The 23,864-nt window shown below is 38.1% G+C and overlaps 2 protein-coding genes and 1 long non-coding RNA gene across 5 annotated transcripts in view; 1 reads left to right on the top strand and 2 right to left on the bottom strand.

The window, feature by feature from the left end:
• Nucleotides 1-3,152: 3,152 nt before the first annotated feature.
• LOC146471444 (solute carrier family 15 member 4-like) lies at nt 3,153-11,415 on the bottom strand. Of its 2 annotated transcripts, XM_085120801.1 has the most exons (6): nt 10,292-11,415; nt 8,943-9,123; nt 6,608-6,833; nt 5,354-5,518; nt 3,493-3,912; nt 3,153-3,385 (listed from the first exon to the last, which is right to left on the bottom strand). In XM_085120801.1, the coding sequence occupies exons 1-5, from the start codon at nt 11,218-11,220 to the stop codon at nt 3,512-3,514; spliced, it is 1,902 nt and encodes a 633-aa protein (XP_084976927.1). In that variant the 5' UTR covers nt 11,221-11,415; the 3' UTR covers nt 3,153-3,385; nt 3,493-3,511. The 2 variants fall into 2 exon arrangements, with proteins under 2 accessions (XP_084976927.1, XP_084976926.1); XM_085120800.1 differs by lacking the exon at nt 3,153-3,385 and having other exon boundaries at nt 3,449-3,912.
• Nucleotides 11,416-11,446: 31 nt separating this feature from the next.
• The window catches only part of LOC146471445 (polyprenol dehydrogenase-like), a 20,170-nt gene continuing 7,752 nt past the window's right edge, over nt 11,447-23,864 (top strand). Inside the window, exons 1-7 of one of the 2 annotated variants that reach the window (XM_085119964.1) lie at nt 11,447-11,823; nt 13,478-13,585; nt 13,890-13,958; nt 14,608-14,824; nt 15,243-15,335; nt 17,236-17,443; nt 18,755-19,072. In XM_085119964.1, coding sequence (XP_084976090.1) covers nt 11,739-11,823; nt 13,478-13,585; nt 13,890-13,958; nt 14,608-14,824; nt 15,243-15,335; nt 17,236-17,443; nt 18,755-18,934 — 960 coding nt within the window. In that variant the 5' untranslated portion in view covers nt 11,447-11,738 and the 3' untranslated portion in view covers nt 18,935-19,072. Of the gene's footprint in view, nt 11,824-13,477; nt 13,586-13,889; nt 13,959-14,607; nt 14,825-15,242; nt 15,336-17,235; nt 17,444-18,754; nt 19,073-23,864 lie in introns of those variants that run through there. The other variant, XM_085119965.1, reaches the window with a different exon arrangement.
• Nucleotides 19,451-22,631, bottom strand: LOC146471446 (uncharacterized). Its single transcript, XR_014866659.1, has 4 exons — nt 22,574-22,631; nt 22,070-22,137; nt 21,292-21,307; nt 19,451-20,435 (listed from the first exon to the last, which is right to left on the bottom strand). It is a non-coding gene; the product is annotated as an uncharacterized LOC146471446 (long non-coding RNA).

Below are 23,864 nucleotides of genomic sequence, written 5' to 3' on the forward strand. Positions count from 1 at the left end.
GAATATGCATACTCTAACCACAGTTAAGTTTGGAAGTGTACGAAAACCTTGCACAACGTTTACCGTGAAGTATATTTTGGAGCATGAATAGTGCCTTATCCAGTGGATAAAGTTATCAACTGGGGCCAGGAGTTCGAAAAGTATACAATATTTGCAGAACAAAAAAGAAAGAAAAAAGAACCTAAATACACTGTGGGTTATTCAGAATAATAATTAAACTAGAAATGCGTGACTCGCAAAACCTCGCGAAGCTGGGGCTGGGTGGAAAGTAATCTCGTACCCAGATCTCCCACGGTCAGGCGGAGGGGAGATCTCACATTTCGACATTCCCGATCCGACGACTGAGATCGGGGTACGAGATTAGGTGGAAAGCCCTCTTTACTCGTATTGTAGCATCAAATGAGGAGATTAAATGGGGAATAGGATTTTTTTTTATGAACATGGTCTTTTCGTAGTTCTTTAGGCTAGTTTGCGGTTGAAAATCTATTTCTGACGCGATGTAATGTACAACGGGCGTGCAGCGCTGGACATCGTGTTCGATGAATTTATTTCCCACGGAAAATTATATTACCGCGGCCACAAAACGTGTAATTTCTTCAATGCAATCTTTTACAAAAAAGATTTCTAAAAGAAAGGGAAAAGATTCTGGAGAGATAGTTCTGTATCCAGTAAATATTGATGAACATTGCAGTTGAAATTTGATCATGCACGCATATTTTTTCCGATGTATGCAAATTTTGCTCCAGACGACCCCAGACAGTCTGACGTCATTCATACTTTGTTTTTCACATTGCCAGGCAACAATGCGGACACCTTCAAAGATATAAACATATACACACACATATATATAACTAGAAATACGTGACTCGCAAAACCTCGCGAAGCTGGGGCTGGGTGGAAAGCCCTCTTTACTCGTATTGTAGCATCAAACGAGGAGATTAAAAGGCGCATAAGATTTCTTTTTGATGAGCATAGTGTTTTCGTAGTTCCACGGGCTAGTTTGCGGTTGAAAATCTATTTCTGTCGAGACGTAATGTACAACGGGCGTGCAGCACTGTCGTGTTCGATCAATTTATTTCCCACGGAAAATTATTCACCGCGGCCACAAAACGTGTAATTTCTTTAATGCAATCTTTCACAAAAAAGATTTCTAAAAGAAAGGGAAAAGATTCTGGAGAGATAGTTCTGTATCCAGTGAATATTGATGAACATCGCAGTTGAAATTTGATCATGCACGCATATCTTTTTCGATGTATGCAAATTTTGCTCCAGACGACGCCAGACAGTCCGACGTCATTGTGCGGACACCTTCAAAGATATAAACATATATCAACATATATATATATATATATAAATATATTTTTCGCTCGAATTCGCGCGGCTTAGCTCCGCTCGGGCCGGCTCGGCCCGACAAATTTATTAACCTCGCTTCGCGAGGAAATATATTTTTCGCTCGAATTCGCCCGGCTTAGCTCCGGTCGGGCCGGCTCGGCCAAATTTATTAACCTCGCTTCGCGAGGAAAAACTACATTGAAAAAGTGTCTCACGTTTTTTCTTAAACAGAGATATGGATAGCGTTTGGTAGACCCAGAGCATTAATGCCGCAACAGAGAATGCCCTGGAATAGTAGCTTTTTAGGTTATACTCTCGTTTGGCCAGATAACTCTTTGAGCGGGGACTCAGCCTGTGATTAGGCAGATTAGATCTTTAAGGTAGACTGCAGCAGAGTAATCTTGTATTGAATCCTGAACTCTGCGGGTAACCAATGCAGTTATATTATACTTAGACTGGTGTAATGTGATACCATTTCGTACGGTCCGAGAAACCAGTCTGGCTGCCGACTGATTTTGCACACTTTTGAAGTTTTTAATTCAGCTGCAGTAGGAGCGCCATATAAGAGGGAGCCTTGCAGAAATCTATCCTGGAGGTGACAAGTCTGCGGATTTTGGGGAAGGGTATTTACGTATGCGAGCTTTATTTCTTGGGTGGAAGAGTGCAGAGTTACTTGACGCTTATATGTCACCCATCATAGACAGTGACGAGTCGAAGATCGGGCCAATATTACGGACAGTTCTTAAAGCGAAGCTAAGATGATGATTACTCAAAAAATAGAAAAACCAGGGTCCGGTTGTTCGAAAGCCGATTAACGCTATTAAATCCACTAATCCCTTATTAAAAAATAACCGAGGTTTTCATCTCGCTCATTAAAAATGATTTTAAAGGCTCATTTTAAGCTAATGGTAAAGAAAAGTCTAAGGCAAAACTTAAGGGCAAAAATCTTTTGGACGAATCCTTATGGATTAGTAAATATACTCGAATCAAAGTTCACGTTAACCCAGGATTAGCTTAATCGGGCTTTGAACAACTAGGCCCAGGCTGTCATCAGCGTGCAGATGAAAATTCATGCCATGATTGCGTACATCTGCAAGTGGAGCTATGAAAGGCTATGCAAGAAACAACAGAAGCTCGAAAATGGATCCTTAGGGGACTCCATAAGTTACGTCATGATCGGAAGAAGTGCCCCTATTCACCTGAAGAAACTACTTACATGTACTTTCAGAAAGATACGAGAATAAACACTTAACTGAAAATGAAAGTTGCAGAAGGTTTTAGAGCGGTTTTCAACTGAGTGTTGTAAAACCAAAACCAAAGTAATTTCTCTGGCCAGTCACAACAGATGTAAACAACACAAGCAGCCAATCAGAACTCGAAGCAAATACATGTAACCTGCGTCAAGCGCGGCTTCCCATTGGTTGAGTAATTGGCGCGAACTTTGTCAACCAATCATAGAGTCAAGTCAAGCAAAACCAAAGCAAACGCGAAATTACTTTCGACACTCAATTAAAAATCGCTCTAAGATCACGAATTTACTAGCTGTCATTGGTTATACGAAAATGCTAGCTGACCTTTTTTCTGGCATTTTTAACGACATATTTGTGCGAAAGGAATTAGCTAGTTTTTCAGTGTAACGAACTTTTGAAATCGCGCCACCAAGCATGTTTAACCAATGGGATTGCAAGTTTGGAAGGACTGGAAAAAGAGCCTTATTAATATTTTTTAGAGATTCAGTAACTATTACAGAGTCATTAATGCCAACCAAAAATTAACAATTATTCCACTAGCGCGCGTTGGATATGGGATTAGTAATACATAGCCATCGAGGCGCGCAGCACCAAGTTTTTTCAGTTGGCTATAATCATCTCGTATCTAACAACCGAGAATGGAATAACTGTTTTATTAAAAAAAAAAAAAAAAACACGAAAAATTTTCTTTTACGTTTGACGAGTATTATTCTTGCCATATTTGTGGGGTATGGTATAATGGCTCATATACCATGGCAGCTAAACTAATCAAAACTCTGGAATTGCGTTATCCAATGAGACAGCTTTTAATAATTATTTTTATCCGAACAGGATGAGATGATTAACACCACAATTACTGTATTAATAATAAAACTAATTCTCTGCTCAAAAATTTAAATAATCTGAACACAGTTTTGTCAAGGATTTGTTCAGCTAAGCTCCACAAATTCTCTCGTTTGTGTGTCATTCCTACTGACGAGCTCTGCAGACGGGAGCTGTTCATCTGGCAAAGTTTCCTCGTTCACCAGAAGTTGATGTTTAAATTCATCTCTGTTCAGTCCAAGATCACAACTGCATCCTATCACCAGGGTCCAAAACGCCGTGACCAGCATTACGCCAGCTAGTAGCCAGTAATAGTATGCAACCTTCTCATTGCCCAGATAATAACCTTGTATTTCTTCCCCAGCTCTAGGATACCATCCCCACTTGTATGCAGTCAGTGCCAAAATGCCAAGGCTGAGCAGACTTCCAACGCTTATCATGAAGTTGTAGACTGCTGAGGTTACGCTCTGGGGTGTGGAGGGACACATCGACAACACCATTTGAAGACCTGTGAACAAGGCAGTATAAGAAATAAGAACAGTGAGGGTGGGGGTAGGGTTGGGTTAAATCACCCATTTACAGTCAATATTATTAATCTACATCACGCGTGACCAGTATTTTTGAAATTTACATGTAAGGTTTGAACATCGCCAGCGAGATTTCAGAGTTTCGGTAGAATTTTCCCTAGTTTATTGACAGTATATGAAGCTATAAATTTTTCTTTACAGTGCAGCATTAAATAAAAAATTATTTCAAAATCAACAACTGTCTGGACCCAAGTATTTTGATTTTTTTTTTTTCAGTTGATGCGTCGTTTTCGGAAAGATTTCCAGAGAAATCTTCAAGTTTTCATTCAAATGCCCGGCATTACAAGAGGAATTTGAATGTTCATTTCATTCCCGGAAATACTCGTCATGCGTGACGTACATTGTAGACTGACTGTAAAAAAATTCAACAAGAGTTCCCACCTCACTAGTAAGGATTTTTTTTTAATCATACAGTAACTTGCATACAAGAGTTACTGCATATAACACAGGCTAGACTATTAATTTTGCAGGCTCTGTCTGCTTGTTAAGTACTACAATTATTCCAAATAATAAAATATACCAGCCTGTAGCTGTAGCTGTAAGAACGTTGACCACAAAACACATTTCGCTCATTTAATGTATAAGAATTATTTTTTGTCACACTTCTTCGCAATTTAAATTTCTGTTTCACACTTTAGTTCAATTTTAGCTATACTATGTTAGGACATTAATTTGGTTCCTTCTACAGTCCCACAAAATAGATTTTACCAAATTATCTGTAGAAAGCAGTACGGTAATAAGGGGCAAGAATGTACTACATGTATGATAGCCAAAGACAAAGGAAATCATGCACCTTGACATGTTTGGAAATCTGTTGAAAAACTCCTCGTTTATGCATCCTTAATTTCTCCTTCAAAATCTGCTTGTTTGAGAAGTAATATCAAACATTCGTCACAGTGTTTCATCACAATATCAAAAACCTCGAAGTTTGTCAAAAATACTCCGCTACGCGTCGTATTTTCAACTCTCACTGATATGTGATGAAACACTGTGTCGTGTTTGATAATTATTACATAAAGGATGGTTAAATTAAAAATTTTCCAAACTGTACATTATTTTGCCTTCAAGGCACCTTTTAGTGCATACACGTACAGCTCTTGGGTTAAAAACCACATTGCTGGCAGAGGTTTCTCTTTCTCACTCCAGTTTTGTTTTGAAAACAGAAAATAATGACAAAAATATATCAAGAAGAAAGAGATACCCCTGCTAGCTGAGCTGGGTATATGGTTTCCAGATATTTGTGGCAATACTCTCCAAGTACATGTGCATGTAGCATGCATTTGATAAAAATCATGGGCCACACATGAACCCCATGTAACATGACCTCTGTAGACGTACACTGTGTACAGGAATTTCACTGACCTGGTATACTTGTGAACACTTCACTCATGCCCATCAGTGTGTACTGCGGGATCTGCCACCAGATGGAGTAGTTTCTTACAACAGGATATGGCTTACCACTTGCTGTGTGGTTCACTGAGCCAGCAACAAAGAAACTGTTTGTCATTTCTCTTTCGACATGCCCAGCTATATCAAAGAGGAAAAGAAAGAAAGAAAATATTTATTAAGAAAGGAGCAGTGCATGATTTTAAACACAGTTCCAGCCTACAGTACATAAACAAAAAATAATTGACTATTGCTTGTCAACTGGTCAGCAAAATTGTCTTTTTTTTTTTTTTGTAAATTCAGGCAAGAACCCTGATGTAGACTTGCAACAAGTGAACTTCTTAAGCTAAAAAACACAAACAATGAGAGACGAGCAACAAATTCACTGACTGGACTTGACTTTCCCAATACTAGGCATGGATGACTGAAAACCGGACATATACACTGTATTTAACAATTATTCCACAGGCGTGCATTGGATATGAGATGGCAGATAGCCAACGAGGCGCATAGCATCAAGTTGGCTATATTTATTTTGTATCCAACAAGCTCAACCCTAAAGCATCGCTTAATCTTCCCACATGTTAGAGTTTCAGCTTTTGTGCTGATGCATACACTTACATTGTACCATTTTGTGGTATAATGGCTCATGTACCATGGTAGCAAAGCCAGTCAAATCCCTGGAACTGCATTACACATTTTACAATAACTGTCCAAATTCCCGCGCGCTGATTGGCTCGCAGCTATTGTCTATAAGAGTACAGACAATAAAAATGACGTCAGATGTAACGCGCGCGTTTTCTCGACGAAAAAAGTAGCCAATTCCGCTCCTACTTTTTCCATGTTATTGTAAAAAACGAATCGAAGGCAGTTTTCTTTGGTCTATACTCTTATAGACCATAAAATGACGCTATGATAATGAAAGGTCCAAAACTTGGCAGTGAAACCACTCGCCTGCCGCTCGTTGTTCCACTTGAGTTTTGAACATTTTTGACGTCATTTTATGGTCTATAAGAGTATAGACCATAGAAAACTGCCATCGATTTGTTAAATGATCCAGTTTTGAAAAATTTATAATACCCCCTTTTAAACATTAATTTTCTTAGCAAGCAATTGCCACTTCCTCCAAAACTCCCTGTGACACTTAGTACCCAGGCCCTTCGCAAAGTGATTGTAGAACCCTGCTTAATAAATTAGCTGAACAAAAGTAATACATGACACTGTACTTACCCATTCCGGCTGACCCAACTGCCAGCAACATCCCTATGAAAACTTTGCACAGCATGGGTAAAGTGATGCCGCACTTGGTAAGACCAGGATAAACACCTCTCTCCATTACTGGGACAAGGATCAACATGATGACTATCTCACAGAGACTGGGCCAGGCAGCAGGAAAGATGATACCTGCATATTCTGCCTTCAGATGCAAACCTTGTAAGATGAATGTGCTGTAGAGCTAAAAATGTCTTGAAATTAGAATGTGCCAAGGAGGCATTGTGGTTGAGCGGTTAGAGCATCAGACTTGTAATCAGGTTCAAGTCCCGCTCTGACCACTATCTAAAGTTGTTTCTCAGTACCCTGGCTAACTTGAACCTCTAGCTATCTTACAGGAACCGAGTGAGCTTTACTTAAAGGAAGTGTAGTCATTCAATGAAGAGGTTACTACATGTATCCTGAGAGACCATAGATATTCTTACAAACTACATGTATATGTATACATGTATGTTTACTGTCCAGCTGAAGTTTTGAAAATATTAACCCTTTAACCCCTAATATCAAAGAACAAATAATTATTCTCCTATCTTGTCCCCATGTACTTTTCTTATAAAAGTACTGGGGAGAAGTTATTAAAATATCAAGAAAATTCACCTTGGGTGATCATATCCTTAATTCTCATCACCTCCGGGGTTGAATAAGCATTGATATTACAAGGAGAAATTTGATGCTGATCACTGTTAGGGCTTAACAAAACTGAATCACAGGTTTTGTGGCCCCAAGAAGGTTGAGAAGTTGAGAATGATGCAAATGAGAGAAGAAAGGAGAAAGAAGAGAGGGGAGAAGTAATCAAAGGCTCCTGTGAGCCAACTCGTGAATGCAGATGACACATAGTAATTGCAATTTAGACGGCTACGGAAACTTCCTCAAAAGCTAAAAGAAATTATATCTTTGCCCGATTATGTAACGAAAAATGACCATTCTTGTACTATTAAAATGATTGTCAAATTATTCTGTACAGATTGAATAAGCCGATTATTCTGATGCGCCGATTAAAAAATATCACGTGTTTTTTTTATTCAAAGTTTATAGGAGCACGCCATGTGCAGCTACGTCATGCAAATTCGTGTGATAGTCCGCGGCTACTGGATTTCGCGATCGGGCTAGTGGATTCTAACCATCACTTGCCCGATGGGCAAGTGAAGTTTTTTTGGGAATTAAAATTACAAAATTACTGTAGGGCAAGCCGATCTCACAAAGGGAAATATGTTCAACAAAGTATCGCATTACGATTCATGCCCGACATAAATGCGTGAAATTTTTCCTTTGGAGTTCAGTCCACGCAATCCTCAAGTAAAAATAATGAACTATGACAAGCTCTTGCTAAATAAGAATTATTTATCGACCGCGTCCTTTTGCTTTCCCATAAATTACCAGTTGTAAATTTCGAAAATGAAACATTTTTTCCCTTTGAAACCTCTATGAAAGCTGACAAGATCTTAAAAGTGTTCATTTCACCAGAAATTTGCATAATTTTGTTTACGACGTCAATGATGCGTGACATGGTACGTTCCGCTTTCGCGTGAAAACTGACAAATTAAATTATTTTTTAATTAAATTATTTTTAAATTAAATTATTTTTAATTCTTGAAAGAAACCGCACTTCGTAGAAAAAAACGAAAAAATCCTATAACTTTGCTCAGATTCAACGAAAAATCCCCATTCTTACACTAAAATGATTGTCAAATTATTCTCTACAGAATGAATGAGAGAATTCTGACGCGTCGTGAAACAAATTTTCACGTTTTTTTTTTTCACTAATTGAGTTTACGACCCCGGACTTTCTGAAAAACTGAAAAAACTTGAAACTTTGCTCAGATTGAACGAAAAATCGCCATTCTTGCACTAAATGATCGTCAAATTATTCTCTACATATTGAATAAGAATTTCCTGATGCGCCATGAACAACAAATGTTCGCGTGTTTTTTTCCACTAATTGAATTTAAAACTCATTCACTGCGCACGCCCGAAAGTTAACGACAAAACCGACTGATCGACTGATCGACTGATCGACTGATCGACCAAGTCGAGAGTCAGCTATTGCTATAACTCGTTCATTGCGCATGCGCGCATTCACGAGTTAAAAATAGACTACTGAAAACTATTTGCACCACACTCTCCAAGAAGAATGACTTACACAGGCCCATTTTCAAAAATCCAGGTGGAGTAAATCATGCAAAACAATTACTTCAACAAACTGCATGTTGTGCAAGCTGTAACATACTCAGATAAAGAGCATACAATGTACATTTTTTTTGTATTTTCAAGTATGAAATCCATGTTAAATTACCTGAGTATAAATCATCCAGTATGGAATAAGAAGGGAAGAAAACACAAGAACTTTGCACATCGACCTAACTTCATTCACTTCAGCCTCTAAGAAAGTTCCACCATAAGTGACCGTGGCTTTGTCGAGCCAGCCACCTTCAGACGATGAATAAATACTCCCTGAGCTCCTAGGGAACAGTTCCCTAAAAATGAATTTCATAGCAAATAAAATGCATAAGGATACTGTTCATGAAGTCCATTAACAAAAACTACCAATTGAAAGTAGTTCTACGCTCAAACAAATCATTTCAAATACAGTGTATTCGATATTCTTAAAGCATTGGCATGAGTATTTTGCTTTTATTTTGGTCAGCATGAAGGATTGTTCACTCACAAATAGCAGAGTACCTTGAAATCTTTGTCAATCCAAAAATAAAGATCAATTGTTATTGTATTTGCCAAAAAAGCGGAAACCCTATTTGAAGCTAAAATAAGGACGAACAGTGACAACATGTATTGTCACAACATGTATTGTGGGTTGAGAATACAATACATTTTGCAAGGTTGTACCTTTGGCCTTTTCCTCGAGTGTGTTATATAATTTGATCACAAATTCTAAACAACAACAAAGGCATGGCTGAATAGGATCCTTTAAGATGATGCCTCATTTTGCTACTACGCATATGTTCTGTGCATCTTGGGATAATCAGAGAACTCTGATTTCTAAGGACACACCAACTGATTTAAAAGTATTTTTGTACAGTTAATGAACCGACTGGTCATACAGAAAAAAGATCTTAGCAAGGGATATTGAACTTCAAAGAGAAAACAACCACGCATTTTAAAGTTAATCCCAATTTTTGGTTTGAATTTCAATAGCCTTTGCTAAGATCTGCTTTTCATGCAGTCATAAACTATGCAAAATACCTTTGTATTAGTAATTTATTAATACATTACAGAGTAATACATACATGTAAGAGCTTTATGTGTACATGTACCTTCATGATGTTGAGTTTGAATGCTGTAATAAACCTAGGGTTATCTGGCCAAATATTCTAGTTTGAAGTTTCTAGAAATTAAGTGCCACAAAATGCTATTTTTCAGCTAGGCAACAAACTTGAAAACAAACCTCTTCCATTCACAATTTTGGAATGTAACCAGTAAGAATATTAACACAATCAACTTACTGGTACATGCACATTGGAGAAACTGGGCCACTGTAGGAATGGCCAAAATGGAACAGAATTTTCCAGTTGTTCCAATTTAGGACAACCTCGTGAGGTGTACCCAAAAGTTCAAAATTTTATTCTGGAAAATTCTGTTCCCCACAATTTCTGGTTGAATGGAAAGTACCCTAGATTTCCCATCTACCTTGTTTCCACTTTAGGGGTATTCCTCCTGGACCACGCTTGACGCACAATCAGCCACATGTTCCTTATCCCTGTACCATGTGGTCTACCAATAGTAAAGTTCTTGCGGCAGCACAGGAATGACACAAAAGCTAATGTGAGTGAAAATGCAGGGATGCCAAACCCAACGGTAAAGGCAAAACTCCACTTCATTTGCTGAATGTAAGTAACTCCGGCAAGACAAAGCAGCGAAATGACATTAGACATCCAGTAAAAGCAATTAAACAGGGTCTTGGAATCTGGACGAGGTGCATCCCTTTTTAGTTGGTCAGCTCCAAATGCAGATAAATTCGCTTTCACAGCACCCTCGCCGGCAGAAACTGACAGTAATGCAACAAGTAGGATCATTAATATCCAGGGCTGGTCTATTACATTAGTAGGTTCTCCATCCTGGAAGTAAAAATGTCCCATCAAAAAGGCAACAACAACAAGAATCAAGGTACCAATGAAATAGACCAGGAAGCCACTCACAATGGTGTTGTATCTTCCAAAACGAGAGTCCGCCATAATTCCAGAAACAGCGCACATGAACCACGAAACTGAAGAAAACGCCATCACACTGGCTACAGAAACGAACATGGACCATCCACAGCACTTGTTGAGGAACAAAGCAAAGTTGATCAGGATCCCGTAGTATGCAAATCGTTCAAACACCTCGATCAAGATCAACATGAGAACGGGCACACGTTTCATCCTAAGACTTCGGCGTATTCGACGCGCAACTTCCTTCCTAAACTCCCGATGTTTGGCTTTGATTTTCTCTCTCAGCAACGGCGATTGTTCCGTGAGTTCTGTGTCTACCGGTTGTGGCGATAGCAGGCCATCAGGGGATCTTATGTCCGGGAAATTCGCTGCAATGTGATCGGGGTTTACCTTGACAATGAGTGGCATTGTGTTGACCACAACGATCTTCTTAATGACCAAAATAAACGACTCTTTTCCATAAGCGTGGGAATCGTCGACATTCTATTGTACAACAGGATGGCGACTTGCCTTGTCAGATGACAGTTTAGTTCAAGGAAAGCTGGGATTTTCTCAGGTTAAATATTTCTCAAAACGCTAAACGTGTACGCGCGCGCACTTTATATTTTACTTTTGCTGCGAAGAGCCTGGGGACGAGTGCTTCGTGAACTATGAGATGGACTGAGATGAGCAAAGTACATTTCATGATCAGTCCATTTCAGCATTTCGAGAGTAATTCCTAGTTCATCGGAGCACGAGAAAGCCCTTACAAGCTCTAGAATGGACATTTTAGTGGTTAAAAGGAAGTAGTGAATTGCTTTCCGTACGTTTGACTTGGAGTTCCCCTGCAATGGGAAGATAATAACCTCGAGCTCATGAATCGTTCCGCTAGCTTTGGCTTTTAAGCTGCCCGTGTTTAATTGTAGTTTGTTTGCTTTGTATTGAACATGGCAACACCATTTCTTGCGAATTATTTCAACGGAGCAAAAGTCCTTTTGAAGCAGGTTCTAGCCAAACATAATTCCTTGGAAGGTAAGTTGTTCTCGATCATTATAAATTCTACATGTAATGCCATGGGGTCACTCCACCCCCCCTCCCCCCCCTCACAATCCCCCCCTAGTAGAGATGACAAGCTAAGTTTTGGAAACGCTTCTACACAGTCCCAGCAGCATCGTCATGCTAACCTTCTTTCACAAACAGCAAGTGTGATTTTGAGTCAGAGAGGGTAAATTTGGTGGTTTTCACCTCACACATTGTCACGCAAGTAAAAAAATTAAATACTCAACCATTCAATAGATAAAGTCAAGAAATTGATATTTTGGAGAAGAGTGATACGTAAACAATGTGTGAAAGCCACGGGGCTGTGCGATATCTTATAATCGAGTTATTCGAGAAAATGTACCACGGAAAATTACAGAGTTTAGTATGGGACACCATGTTGGTGGACACCAACATAGCCACCAACATGGCGGCCAGAAACCAGCAAAAACATCTGGAGTTCACTTTGGCTATTTCAAAGCCTTTCTTCTCCCTGCTGAACTATCACACATTGACATAAACGTTTCTATTACAGGTTAGCTGATCAGACCTAAAAAAACACGAGGCAAATCGATGTTTTCATGTACGTGACATGTTTAGAGCAGCTGAATCCTTCTGTCACGCAGTACGCAAAAATCTAAAATTCAAACTGCTCTATTTTCAAAACGAAGAATGCTATCCTGCTGAAAACAAGCAAGCCGATTGAAACTTATATTTTCTTTTATGTGATGAAGATAAAAACCCAAAATTGCATTTTGCTATGAGTTTCAGTTTTTTATGACGTCATGTTTAAACCAAGAATACATATCACGTACATTAAAAAATTAATATGATGGAACTGGTGTGGATCAGTTGGGTTTTGCCCAAAATGATTGGAATAGGATGTTTTGGTCAAAGGAACTGTCAAAATTGATCAAAATTTGGAAGTCTTGGATTCTTTTCTCAAAGGAGCTGGCAATGCAACAGAGGGAGGGCTTGGGTTGTAGGTACAAAGAGGGTCGTACAGGGGGGGGGGGGGGGGGTCTCTTGCACGGTTCACGAACAGAAAAAATAGCAAATCACGGAAATGAAAATTTCATTTTCAAGCTCTTCATGGTCACGGATTACGAAGAATAATTTATTACACTCACGTTTCACGGGAAATAAAATCAGCTAATCACGCATCACGAAAATACCCCTGTACGACCCTCTACAAAAAAAATGGAATGCTCTTATGTTTACATTTTCATTTGATATAGCAGATCGAGAACTTAACGCTACATGTACTTCCCGGTCTGCAGGGTATGGCAGAACTCAATGAGATCTCACGCATGCAAAGGCATTTTACTGGGGTGTATGGCATGCAGTATGTTACCCACATGTAAGGATGCATGCAGGTTGCTGCATTTCAGTACAAAATCTCAAACCGTACAGATTCTTAGACCCAGGCTTGCGTGTTATAAAAATGAAAAAGTAATCTGAATCATACTTATTCTTCCATATTGTCCGATGTCACCATTTTGAGTTTCTTTTCTTTTCTTTTGAACGGGGGGTATACAAGTCAATCTGTACGGTAGTAGTGTTTCCCTGTGTGTAAACATAATTCAACCTAGTCAATTCAGTCATGAATGTCTAAAAATATACAACATTCTTTGAAATTCTACCACAGAAATTCCTGATTGCCAAGGTCGAGTTGCCATAGTAACTGGTGGAAACAAAGGTATTGGTCTTGAGACAGTGAAAGGACTCTGCAATGCTCACATGTCTGTCATAATGGGTATGTTTTGTTCATAGCTTTTATTTCTCAAAGCATTATTTTCGTAATAAATAAATAAATATAAAGAGGATGTTACACTGTTGTTCAGTAGGTGGTGCATGACAAAATATTGATTAAGGAATGGGGAAATGTCTTAGGTACCAAAATATGCACACAGTATAATACAAAATTTAAGTTAAATCTTGGTTCACACAGCCTTAATGATCTCTTCTTCAAAATCATTTATTTTTAATTAGTTTGTTTTTAAAATTCTCATTATTAACACTGTTTGCTAACTACTACTATCTTTTAATTTAATTAATAGCTTGCAGGGATGGACAAACAGCTGATAAAGCTATCAGCGAACTTAAAGAAGAGCTGCCTAATGCAAAAGGTAGGTAGACAGTGGCAGTACATGTCACAATATTTTGATCATAAATTTCATTAAATTATCATTGAAGGACCACTGCCGTAGACTAGAATTATTGTTACTACACTTTTGTGACACAGGGACTTATCATCATCATCACCGTCACCATCGTCATCATCATCAGATAACATGATTATTGTCATTGTGTCATTGAATCAACATCATCATATTCATTATTATCTATTCAAGGATGAAACAACCCCCAGACAGCATGACCAAACTGAGATTGTTGTCTGTAATGCAAGTCTCTCTCTGATCTGTGTCTGTTAGTAATCCAGATGTCTGCTACATTGGCTTTATTACCAAAAAAACCCGGACACATCTTCAAGTACATTGTAGCATTAAGGTTATCATATACCTTTAGGGGTGTCTTGCATATACATCCAAGCGATGTAGCATGTCCAGTTTTAAACTGTAGATATGTAAACCCCTATATCAAATTAAAGCAAAATAGAGCTGGCTATCAAACCATACTGTCCAAGAATATTGAAATAAAATGAATTGTCGGATTTTTCGCAACCTCTAAATGTGAGCATCTGAATCACCTTTTGAAAGCTGCAAGTCATGTAATGAATATAATTTTTTTCATTCTCTCCCCTGATGTTTCAATCAGTTGAATTTATGGAGCTGGACCTTGGAAGCCTGAACTCTGTAAGGAAATTTGTAATGAGTTTCAAGAAGAAAGGACTTCCTCTCCACATTCTGGTGAACAATGCAGGGATAATGCTCCCACCCTATGGAACAACTGAAGATGGATTTGAACTTCAACTTGGCATAAACCATTTGGGGCATTTTGCTCTGACAAACCTGCTCTTAGATGACTTAGTCAAGTGAGTAAATTAGGGAAGGGGTGCTTCTGATGTTCTAGTTCCCCTAAATGCAATGACTGATTTGTGCATATTGGGTTTCTCATTTCATTGTTTTAGTATGTACAATCCTGGCCAATTGGTAATAAGGGGTAGGAGAAAAATAGTTTTCACGATTTAAGTTAAATAGTCCAAGTGTCCTGAACGTTTTGGCCAGGATAATGTAGATTGTGACGGCTGACTCACAAGAAATTAAAATTTAAACCTCATGGCCTGGTTGTTCGAAAGCCAATTGACACTTTAATCCCCATTCAAAAAGTACATGTAATCGAGGTTTTCATCTCGCTTATTAAAAATGTTAAATTCAAAAGCTAATTTCAAGCTAATGGTAAAGAAAAGCCTTTACCTAAATAATGCATCAATTGGATGTTCCTCTTAACAGGTCAGGTTCACCAGAAAGACATTCTAGAATTGTTACGTTGTCCTCAGAGGCACATGTCCCAGGAACTATAAACTTTGAGGATCTTAACAGCAAGTAAGTGTAAGCTGGAGACACATTGCAGTTACTGTAATGATCAGCACAGCGAATGACCTAATGGTTGAACACAGTGCAGAACTCAGATTCTTATTTGTAAAATGAGTGAAATACAACTAATATTATGCTGTGTATATATTATAAATAAGTTAAAGGGCCCTCGTCAGCCACACCTTTGTTTTTGTTTATATGCGAGAGTTTAGCTATTATATTTTATTCGGAGCATGTCGAAATGAACGAAATCACTGTGAAACTACTAAAGATAATGGAACATATTTTCAGGAACACAACTTACAGTAAAGCACAGTGCTGTCAATAAGGGCCGGTAGCCGGCCAAAACAGCCGGCTACTGGCCAATCTTCGGCCGGCTACTTTCGTCTCACTTTACTGTTAATTTTGGTAAGAAACTTAAAATAAGGAAAAGATTCAACAAAAATAATTGTGAGACATCCGCCTCAAACGCCTGAGTCGAAATAAAGGCGCATTTCAGGAGTTTTTAACGTGTTTAACTTTGCCACGCGCGATGAAAATTGATCGAAGGGGTCATGGAATGCCTGCGACATTTTCAGAGAACGGGATCCAGCAAGAAACAGGCTTAAAATAATGAAAAGATCCCGCAAAAATAATTGTCAAACATCCGGTTCAAACGTCTGGGTCTAAGTAAAGGCACAGAGTTTTAAACGTGTTAACCTTTCACCCGCTTTCGGTGGAAGTATAAAAAGTTGAAGCAGATCGAGGTGATCGAAGGGTCGTGGAACGCCTAGGACATTTTCACAGGGCTAGATCCCAGGCTTTTGCATGTCAGAAGAAAGTGCATAATTTATATGAATTTGATATGGCAACTTACTTTACCCTCAGTATTGTTATTAGTGTCGCCAAAGGGCAAAGTCAAAAGGACAACATGAACTTAAAACCGCCATTGAATGTATTTTTTTGAATAAGCAGTTGAAGATTTATCATTTCACTCTTTTCTAAAACCCAGTGATTGAGATTTTGATGAAAAGAACGCTTGTAACAAACATAGCATAATTATGGTTAATATAGTCTTAATTTTGATTGTTCTTAAGGCCCAAATACAGTCTGGAAAACGTTGAAAATGGCATTTCCAAGCATCCAAATTTCAAAATTTTCTGGGGGGGCATGCCCCAAGACCCCCCTACAAAGCTTGCGCTTTTGGCACTCGAAAAGTAGGCTGCCACCTACTTTCCCAGCCGGGACGTCTACTTCAAAACTTATTGACAGCACTGAAGCAATACAATTTCGCTTCACCATCCAATATCAATGATTTCAATGGCATCGAAAATGGTGGAGGCTGACTAGGGTCCTTTAAAGCATTTTCAACGTTCAGAACACTTGAGCTATGAATTGTTGCATTTGATCTTACTTGAAGGTAACTGTTAATAAATAAGTGGAAGTAGAATATGTAAAGTAGGCCTAAAACCGCATTTTAAGTACTTGTTAACCAAACTGAGTTCAATACATTAGAAATGGAATAAAATTATTATTTTATTAGTTTTGGGCTTGCATGCTAGCCCTGTGAAGGCAATTTGACCTTGGTGGGATTTGACCCATGATGTCTGGATTAGTGCTCTAACCAACTGAGCTTTGAGGACAGCTGGGAGCTAGGCACAGGAATAAAGGCATTTAATATGTGACAATGGGAATATTCAAGTACTACAAAGACAGTACATAAGTGTGTGAGCTGCGTAGCACCCATGTGATGCAATATAAATGGAATGAAATGATTTTATTTGAGCTAATACATAATGGTAGTCAAGATACATGCATCTTTCAGTTAAAATGTATTTTGATACTGACAATGTGGCATTGTATTTTTCAGTTTTTTTGTGTGTGCATATAGTTTTACTTACATGGAGACTGTTTTGTATTTCCCATGCAGGAACTATTACTCACCGTACCTGTGTTACAGCCAAAGCAAATTGGCAAATCTATTGTTTACTTATGAGCTTGAAAGACGCTTGGAGAAACAGAACGTTCCTGTTACAGCTAATGCACTGCACCCTGGAGTGGTTAACACAGACCTGTTTCAGTATATACATTGGCTTATAAGGATACCCCAGAGCTTATTGGCATACTTCTTATTTAAGGTAAGCTTTACAATACAATTTTTCACACCCCAAAACAATTGCTGCGTCCTGGCTTTTGCCCTTTTAAAACAAGGTCGTCCACAGAAATTCTATTTAAGTAGGTAAGCACCGAAGGGCTTTTACTTATATTTAACAAGGACATAAATGAAGATTTTGCCTTCAAAATCCAAATATTTGCTTCAAATTAGCTCTACTGGAGTATACAACCTGGGCCCAGTTGTTCAAAGCCAGATTAAGCTGATCCTGGATTAACCTGAACTTTGATGCAAATAAAAAAAAAATTTCAAAGATTTTGTCCCGCAGTTTTGACTTTAGACTTGTCTTTACCACTGGCTTAAAATAAGATTTAAAAAAAAAACATCTTTAACGAGCAAGCTGGAAACATCGGTCAAATTTTTATCGGGGATTAGCGTTAATTGGCTTTCGAATAATCGGGCCCTGGTTACTATCAGGTGACCAATACGGCCCCACGCGTGCTTTCATTGCAAAGCTAATGACGAAAAAGCGTGGGATAACCTTCTGATGGACTCGTTTTACATTCAGGAGCAAGGGAGGGGGGATGGTAATTTTCCTAGAAGGTCATGCCTAGGAAACTTGGTAGAAACAGGGAGACTTGACGCCTTTTGCGGCTTGTGTTTCACACACCTCAGATAAAACAAATGCGTGAAAAGGTAGCCTGCAAGCAGGCTCTCAAACTGGGGTCTCACGCGACACATGTATTTGAGGCAAGAGCAGCAAGCAAAGCAAGCCTCAAGAGGATTGTGGTGCTCGTGCTAAATCCTTTTTGTGGCTGACATAATTGCTCGTTTTGACAGAGTTCAATTGAAGACTGGGGACAAGTTTTTAAATTTTCATTTAATCAGAAATTGGGGTTCATCACAAAAAAGATCACATTAAAATTTTTCAGTTTACCAAGTTTGATGTTCTGTCATTAGATTACAACTATGTAGACGGTTTACAAAAACGAGAAAAAAAAGAGACTTTAATTTTTATGGATCTGGGGGACGCCATCTCAGAATTAGAGACTCTTGTATGGAATTTGAGCGTCTTTTGACAGGTCACAGCCTGGTTACTGCACATTGAAACAAAACCAAACTTGGTAAACTTACAAATTTTTATGTGGTCTTTCTGGCGATGGGGTTTATTTCTTCATATGACGCAATTTGAACAATGTGTAAACAAGGGCCCTGTCCCTTTATGAATTTCGGAACGGGAAACGGAGAGCTTGCCCGCAGGCTCAGTACTGAAAAGGCGCCTGCTTATGCAGGGTACAAAATCCTCACTTGTAGTTTATTTTGTTGTTTGTTGCAGACTCCCAAGCAAGGAGCAGACAACAGTCTTTATGTAGCCTTATCACCTGAGTTGGAAGGTATTGGAGGGCAATACTTCATTAATTGCCTTTCAGTGCAGTCCTCCGATGAATCCTACAGAGAGGATGTCCAGAGAAGACTCTGGAAAGTCAGTTGTGAACTCACTGGAATTCCGGAATGAAGTATTGAAAATTGTCCTTGAAGAAACAAGATTACAGGCTATTTATAAAGTATATACAGTATAATTGGTATGATATACATTGTCAAACAAAATCAAAATATATAGGTTTCTTAATGAAATTAAAAGTTATAAGGCGGAGTCAGAGCTTTACTCCCTAGTAGACCGGTGGGTTTTTGTAGCATTGTTATCGTATGTCTGCAGTACAATGTCCACAATTTGTAACTAACTGTCGAAGAAAGTCGTTTAGAGCGCTTCTCATTTATCCGACCTAATTTGAGAAACCAGGGGCCAAATGTTAACAGGCTATTTTCAGGGGACAATACTTAGGATTAATCTTAACGTAGAAGTGTGCTTCGTTAATCTAGCTCGCAGAAGTTTCTAGTTCAGTCTCAGTAACAACGACATGGTGAAATCACCCAAAGAACAAAATTACATCTTGTTGCGAAGATTCCCTGTAATTAGATATCTGTCTTTTGCTTGTTTGTTTGGTTTAGGTATGGGTCGCAATGGGGAAAAGTCAGCGACTTCGCCTAAGAAAAACCACACAAATGCGAAACCGCAACCGGAAAGCAAAACTTTGCGTCAAACTATTAGGGTCGCTCTGGGTGGAAGAAAAATGGCAGTGATTACACTTTGCACAACTGAAGTGGACCAGATACGAATCTCATTCATTGTTTTCGCGATGTCGTCCCACGCTTTTCGAGCCGCATCCTTGCTTTCTAGGCGGTCAAAATTCTCGGCCCATAATCTTATTAACGTTTTCTTCTCATCGTTAGTTTCACTAGTTCGCTGACCTCAGTTACCAGACAAAAAAATAAATAAATGTTGGGGAGCAGGGATGGCGCAGTGGTGAGAGCACTCGCCTCCCAACAATGTGGCCCAGGTTCGATTCCCAGACTCGGCGTCTTATGTGTGTTGAGTTTTGTTGTTGGTTCTTGTCCTTGCTCCGAGAGGTATTTCTCCGGGTACTCCGGTTTTCCCCTCTCCTCAAAACCAACACTTCTAAATTCCAATTCAATATGGAAAGTGTCCTCAATTAGTGGTATGCGCTAAATACATTGACAGTTACATAAAGTTTTTTAATTTATTTATTCATCACACGTTGACGGCTGTATTGAGTACTTCGCGGCATTCAGCTAATTAACGACAAAATCAACATTGTTTGGCTCGTATTTGTTCGTTTTATTCTTTACAGTTACTTGGTACATGGCTGTTTGTATATAGGTAGCCCTGATTGATTATTTACTAATTAATTAATCGCTTCTAGTACATTTTTATTGTGCCAGACATTCAATTCTCGCTGGTGAGAAAGCCTAGCTTCAGTCCTTGTATACTAACTAGTGTCGCTTGCAGAACGTTTTAAGACAATTACAAGGACAGCGTCGGCATACAAAACCCTGACCACAAGGTGACAAACGAAGATCACACAAGTCTCCAAATCCGATGCAATTCGGCTTCCCGTTCGGACAGTAATGGCAGTCAGCAGTCGGGTCTGGAATTTCTGAAAAAGGCAACAGTTTTCGGTGAATACTATTAGCATTTCAGTATATTTATTAAATTATTGTTGACTTATTATTTGTTTATCATAATTTATATCATCATCATCATCATCACCATCACAATAATTATTATTATTATTATTATTATTATTATTATTATAATTTTCATTATCGTTATCATCATCTATCATTATTGTTGTTATTATTATTATTATTTACGTGACATCAAGAACGCGGACATTGACATTGAAACTGCAGAAGGGGCCATTTGAGAGATGCTTATTTTGTTTATTTTTTTTTTCTTTTCTTTTTATCAAGTGGAACTGATTTTAAAATGTCGAATTTAATTTTTTAAAAACTTCATGACATTTGTTTTTTTTTTCTTTTTCTTTACAAAAACATTATTGCTTGAAAATGTTATCTTTCTTTTTAATCGAAATGAATTGTGAATAGGTCTTTTAATAGCTCTTTTTTATATACTTTTAACTAGTAAATAGCAATTTGTGTGGAATATTTTAATAATTTTTTTATATTATTATTATTATTATTATTATTATTAATATTATCATCATCACTAAATGTTCTGACGTTTTCTTCAGTGCCTTGTTAGTATTAATTCAGAAAGATTCATAAATATCAGGACCGAATAAATAACTTAAGAAGTAAATAAAATAAGACAATCGAACCACAGATATACGGTTCGAGCAAACGTTTCTGCATCCAAATATTTCACACAAAATAAACGACCTCTAAAGGCTACGAGAGGCTTAGGCCTGCTGGTGGCCTTAAGCCGTGATCTAAGTCTGATACTTAGTTTAAATAACCTGCCCTCGGTCATTAAAAAGTAAAGCACCTTACCTATTTGGGATTCGAGCTGTAGAAACACAAGAGAAAGCAAAATATGTTATTAATACCTTGTACATGTAAACCTGTTAAACTGAATAACTCATGAGCTGTTGTGGATACAGATCAAACAAGGAAGGGTTTTGTTTTTGTTTGTTTTTCCAAGTGTAATTATTATACCGTAAATCCCGGTTGTAAGCCTTGCGCTTATTCAATTTCGTCAGGGGTTTTGGATGGGCTTATATCCTGGCAGTGGGGAGTGGGACGCGAGGGGCTTACAAAACAAGCTGACAGTAAAACGTACGTTATTTCACTACAAAACCAAATTCGAAGCGCCAAGTAAAACTGCAACCATAACAACAAACAAGATCATAGTAAAGTTTCTTTTGCTAATAGTCGTGGAAATGGAAGGCTAGGTTCCATTTCAATAAAGAACGTACCTCTTAAAGAAGAGTAGCTTGGGCAATCTTATAAATTTCATCATCAATAGTTTTACACAAACATTACACACCCTTACATTACGGGGTATGTTGTCGTATCTTCTTGCTTCAATCAAAAAGCTATCTAAAGCTTGTGGTTTCATTAATGCTTTCCTACAAGCGTTTTTCCTTGTGAGATCTAGTGTAATAAAAGTTGTGTTTTTCATTTTTCGATTCGCTCAGTGTGTTTTTCCCGTTATGAACTCGGTCATGCCTTTGTGTATGCAAATATCGGAACACTCATCATGCTTAACGGCTGTAACATACACATTGACAAAATAAAATTGAAACTACGCTAAATCAGAAGAACTTACCGGTCCAGCAAGCGCACAAGTGAAGAAGGCCATGGCCAAGATCAAAATAACAACACTCTTCATCGCAGCTAAAACAGAGATCACAAAGGTAATCAGAGTTATCTTAAAATAAATCACGTTATCGTTAGCAGCTGACTATAGTTTGTTTTCTGTTGTAGGTAGTACAAGATTCTTTAGCTTGAACTTGTTAAAGTAAAAAGTGATAAAGAACAACTCAAAGTCTTGCAAATAGTAGACGAAGGGGTTTTAATGCAACTAGAAGGAGAAAATCATGTTGCAAACGTATAATTAACACGGATTTTGTTAAGGACTAAACTTGAAAAGCCTTTTTTTACCTGTAGTTTTATGGTTTTTTGTTTATTTTTTATTTTTGCGCTTACCTAGACTAACCTGGTCACTGAGGTTTTGAAACGAACTTGGCCGAGACATGGAGGTTAATCGGTCACTGATTCAGTACTAGTAAACGAGAAAAAAAGAACAAAAATTATGGTGACAATATTATACCTTTGGTTTAGGTTGCTTGCCAAGATCAAACCAGTCTTTGTGGTACGTGCACAGTGACTTCACAAGAATATAACGATATTAATAAAGTTTCACCTTTATATAGTTTTCTGTGCTTAAAGGTGTCAAGTGTCTATAACATGACTTAGCAAAATATCGTCATTAAGATCGGGACAGTGTCAACAAAAAAATTGATGAGTCTGTACCAGGAATCAAAGTTAAGAGGTTACAGATCATTAGCCAAAGCATGACGCAATAATTGCCTTGGCCACAACTTCACTGATCAACTAAGAAACATACTTGCGGAAGTATTTTTTGCTATATCATGTATGAAGTGTTTCCTACAAAGTACGCGGCATACTAATATGCACTGACGCACATACTGAACAAATTCCGAAACATTCGTTTCTTGGTAGCGATTTGCTTCTGCAAGGAACGTTTCAGTTTTCCATATGTGTGTGTATGAATGGACATTTTCGGAACCTTCATAAAGAAAATAATCCGGCGATATTTCTACAACGTTTCCTATTTTGCGGGGGCGTTAACTGTAACTATTAATAGCGTTAATTTTATAACGCACTTACGTCAACTTACGTCAACTTCCCTGATCAACTAAGAAACATACGTTTTTTTTTGCTATATCATGTATGAAGTGTTTCCTACAAAGTACGCGGCATACTAATATGCAACGCACATACTGAACAAATTCCGAAAGACGAGAAAGACGGCCGACAGAATTAATAGCACCATGCAGGACTTTCAGTCATGCCTGTCAGGTTAAAGTTTTGCAGGTCTTGTTGCGAAGGTAATCGCTATTAGTATGAATTTTCAAATATCTATTGATCACATAACCTGGCAACCTTTCTATTAAAGAATGAGCACTTGATAGCTCTTTAAGTTTGCGGTATTTTTTTCATTTACAGAATTTATTTAAAATCATGGGCACTCGGTTGCAATAATGACACCACAAACACTGGCCGTTCAACCAAATATATTTAACTTTAATTTTCTCGTAATTTGGAGCTAATCAACCTTTAGTTCACTTTTTCAAAATTCGAGTAAGAAAGAAAGTAAATGCGAGATCTCGAAACTTGAATGTCACCATCAAAATTCACAAAATTACAGGCTCATGGACTAAAATTTAAAAATATATATATATATATATTTATTAAAAACTGGATCATTGTATAATGCAATTCCAGGGATTTGATTGGCTTAGCGGCCATGGTATATGAGCTATTATACCATGCCCGAGGATAGGGATCATTAAAATGGTCTTCTGGTTGTTCTTGCT

The sequence above is a fragment of the Pavona decussata genome, unplaced genomic scaffold (genome assembly GCF_977016875.1).
Source record: "Pavona decussata unplaced genomic scaffold, jaPavDecu1.1 SCAFFOLD_102, whole genome shotgun sequence".
Taxonomy (NCBI): domain Eukaryota; kingdom Metazoa; phylum Cnidaria; class Anthozoa; order Scleractinia; family Agariciidae; genus Pavona; species Pavona decussata.

Excerpts from the sequence above, each read along its gene's own strand:
- LOC146471444 (XM_085120801.1), bottom strand. The coding sequence starts at position 11,220 with ATGCCACTCATTGTCAAGGTAAACCCCGATCACATTGCAGCGAATTTC. Across the intron at positions 9,124-10,291 it reads ACCCCTAAAGTGGAAACAAG|GGAACTGTTCCCTAGGAGCT; the intron begins GTAGATGGGAAA and ends ATTCATTTTTAG. Across the intron at positions 3,913-5,353 it reads AGTGTTCACAAGTATACCAG|GTCTTCAAATGGTGTTGTCG; the intron begins GTCAGTGAAATT and ends CCTTGTTCACAG.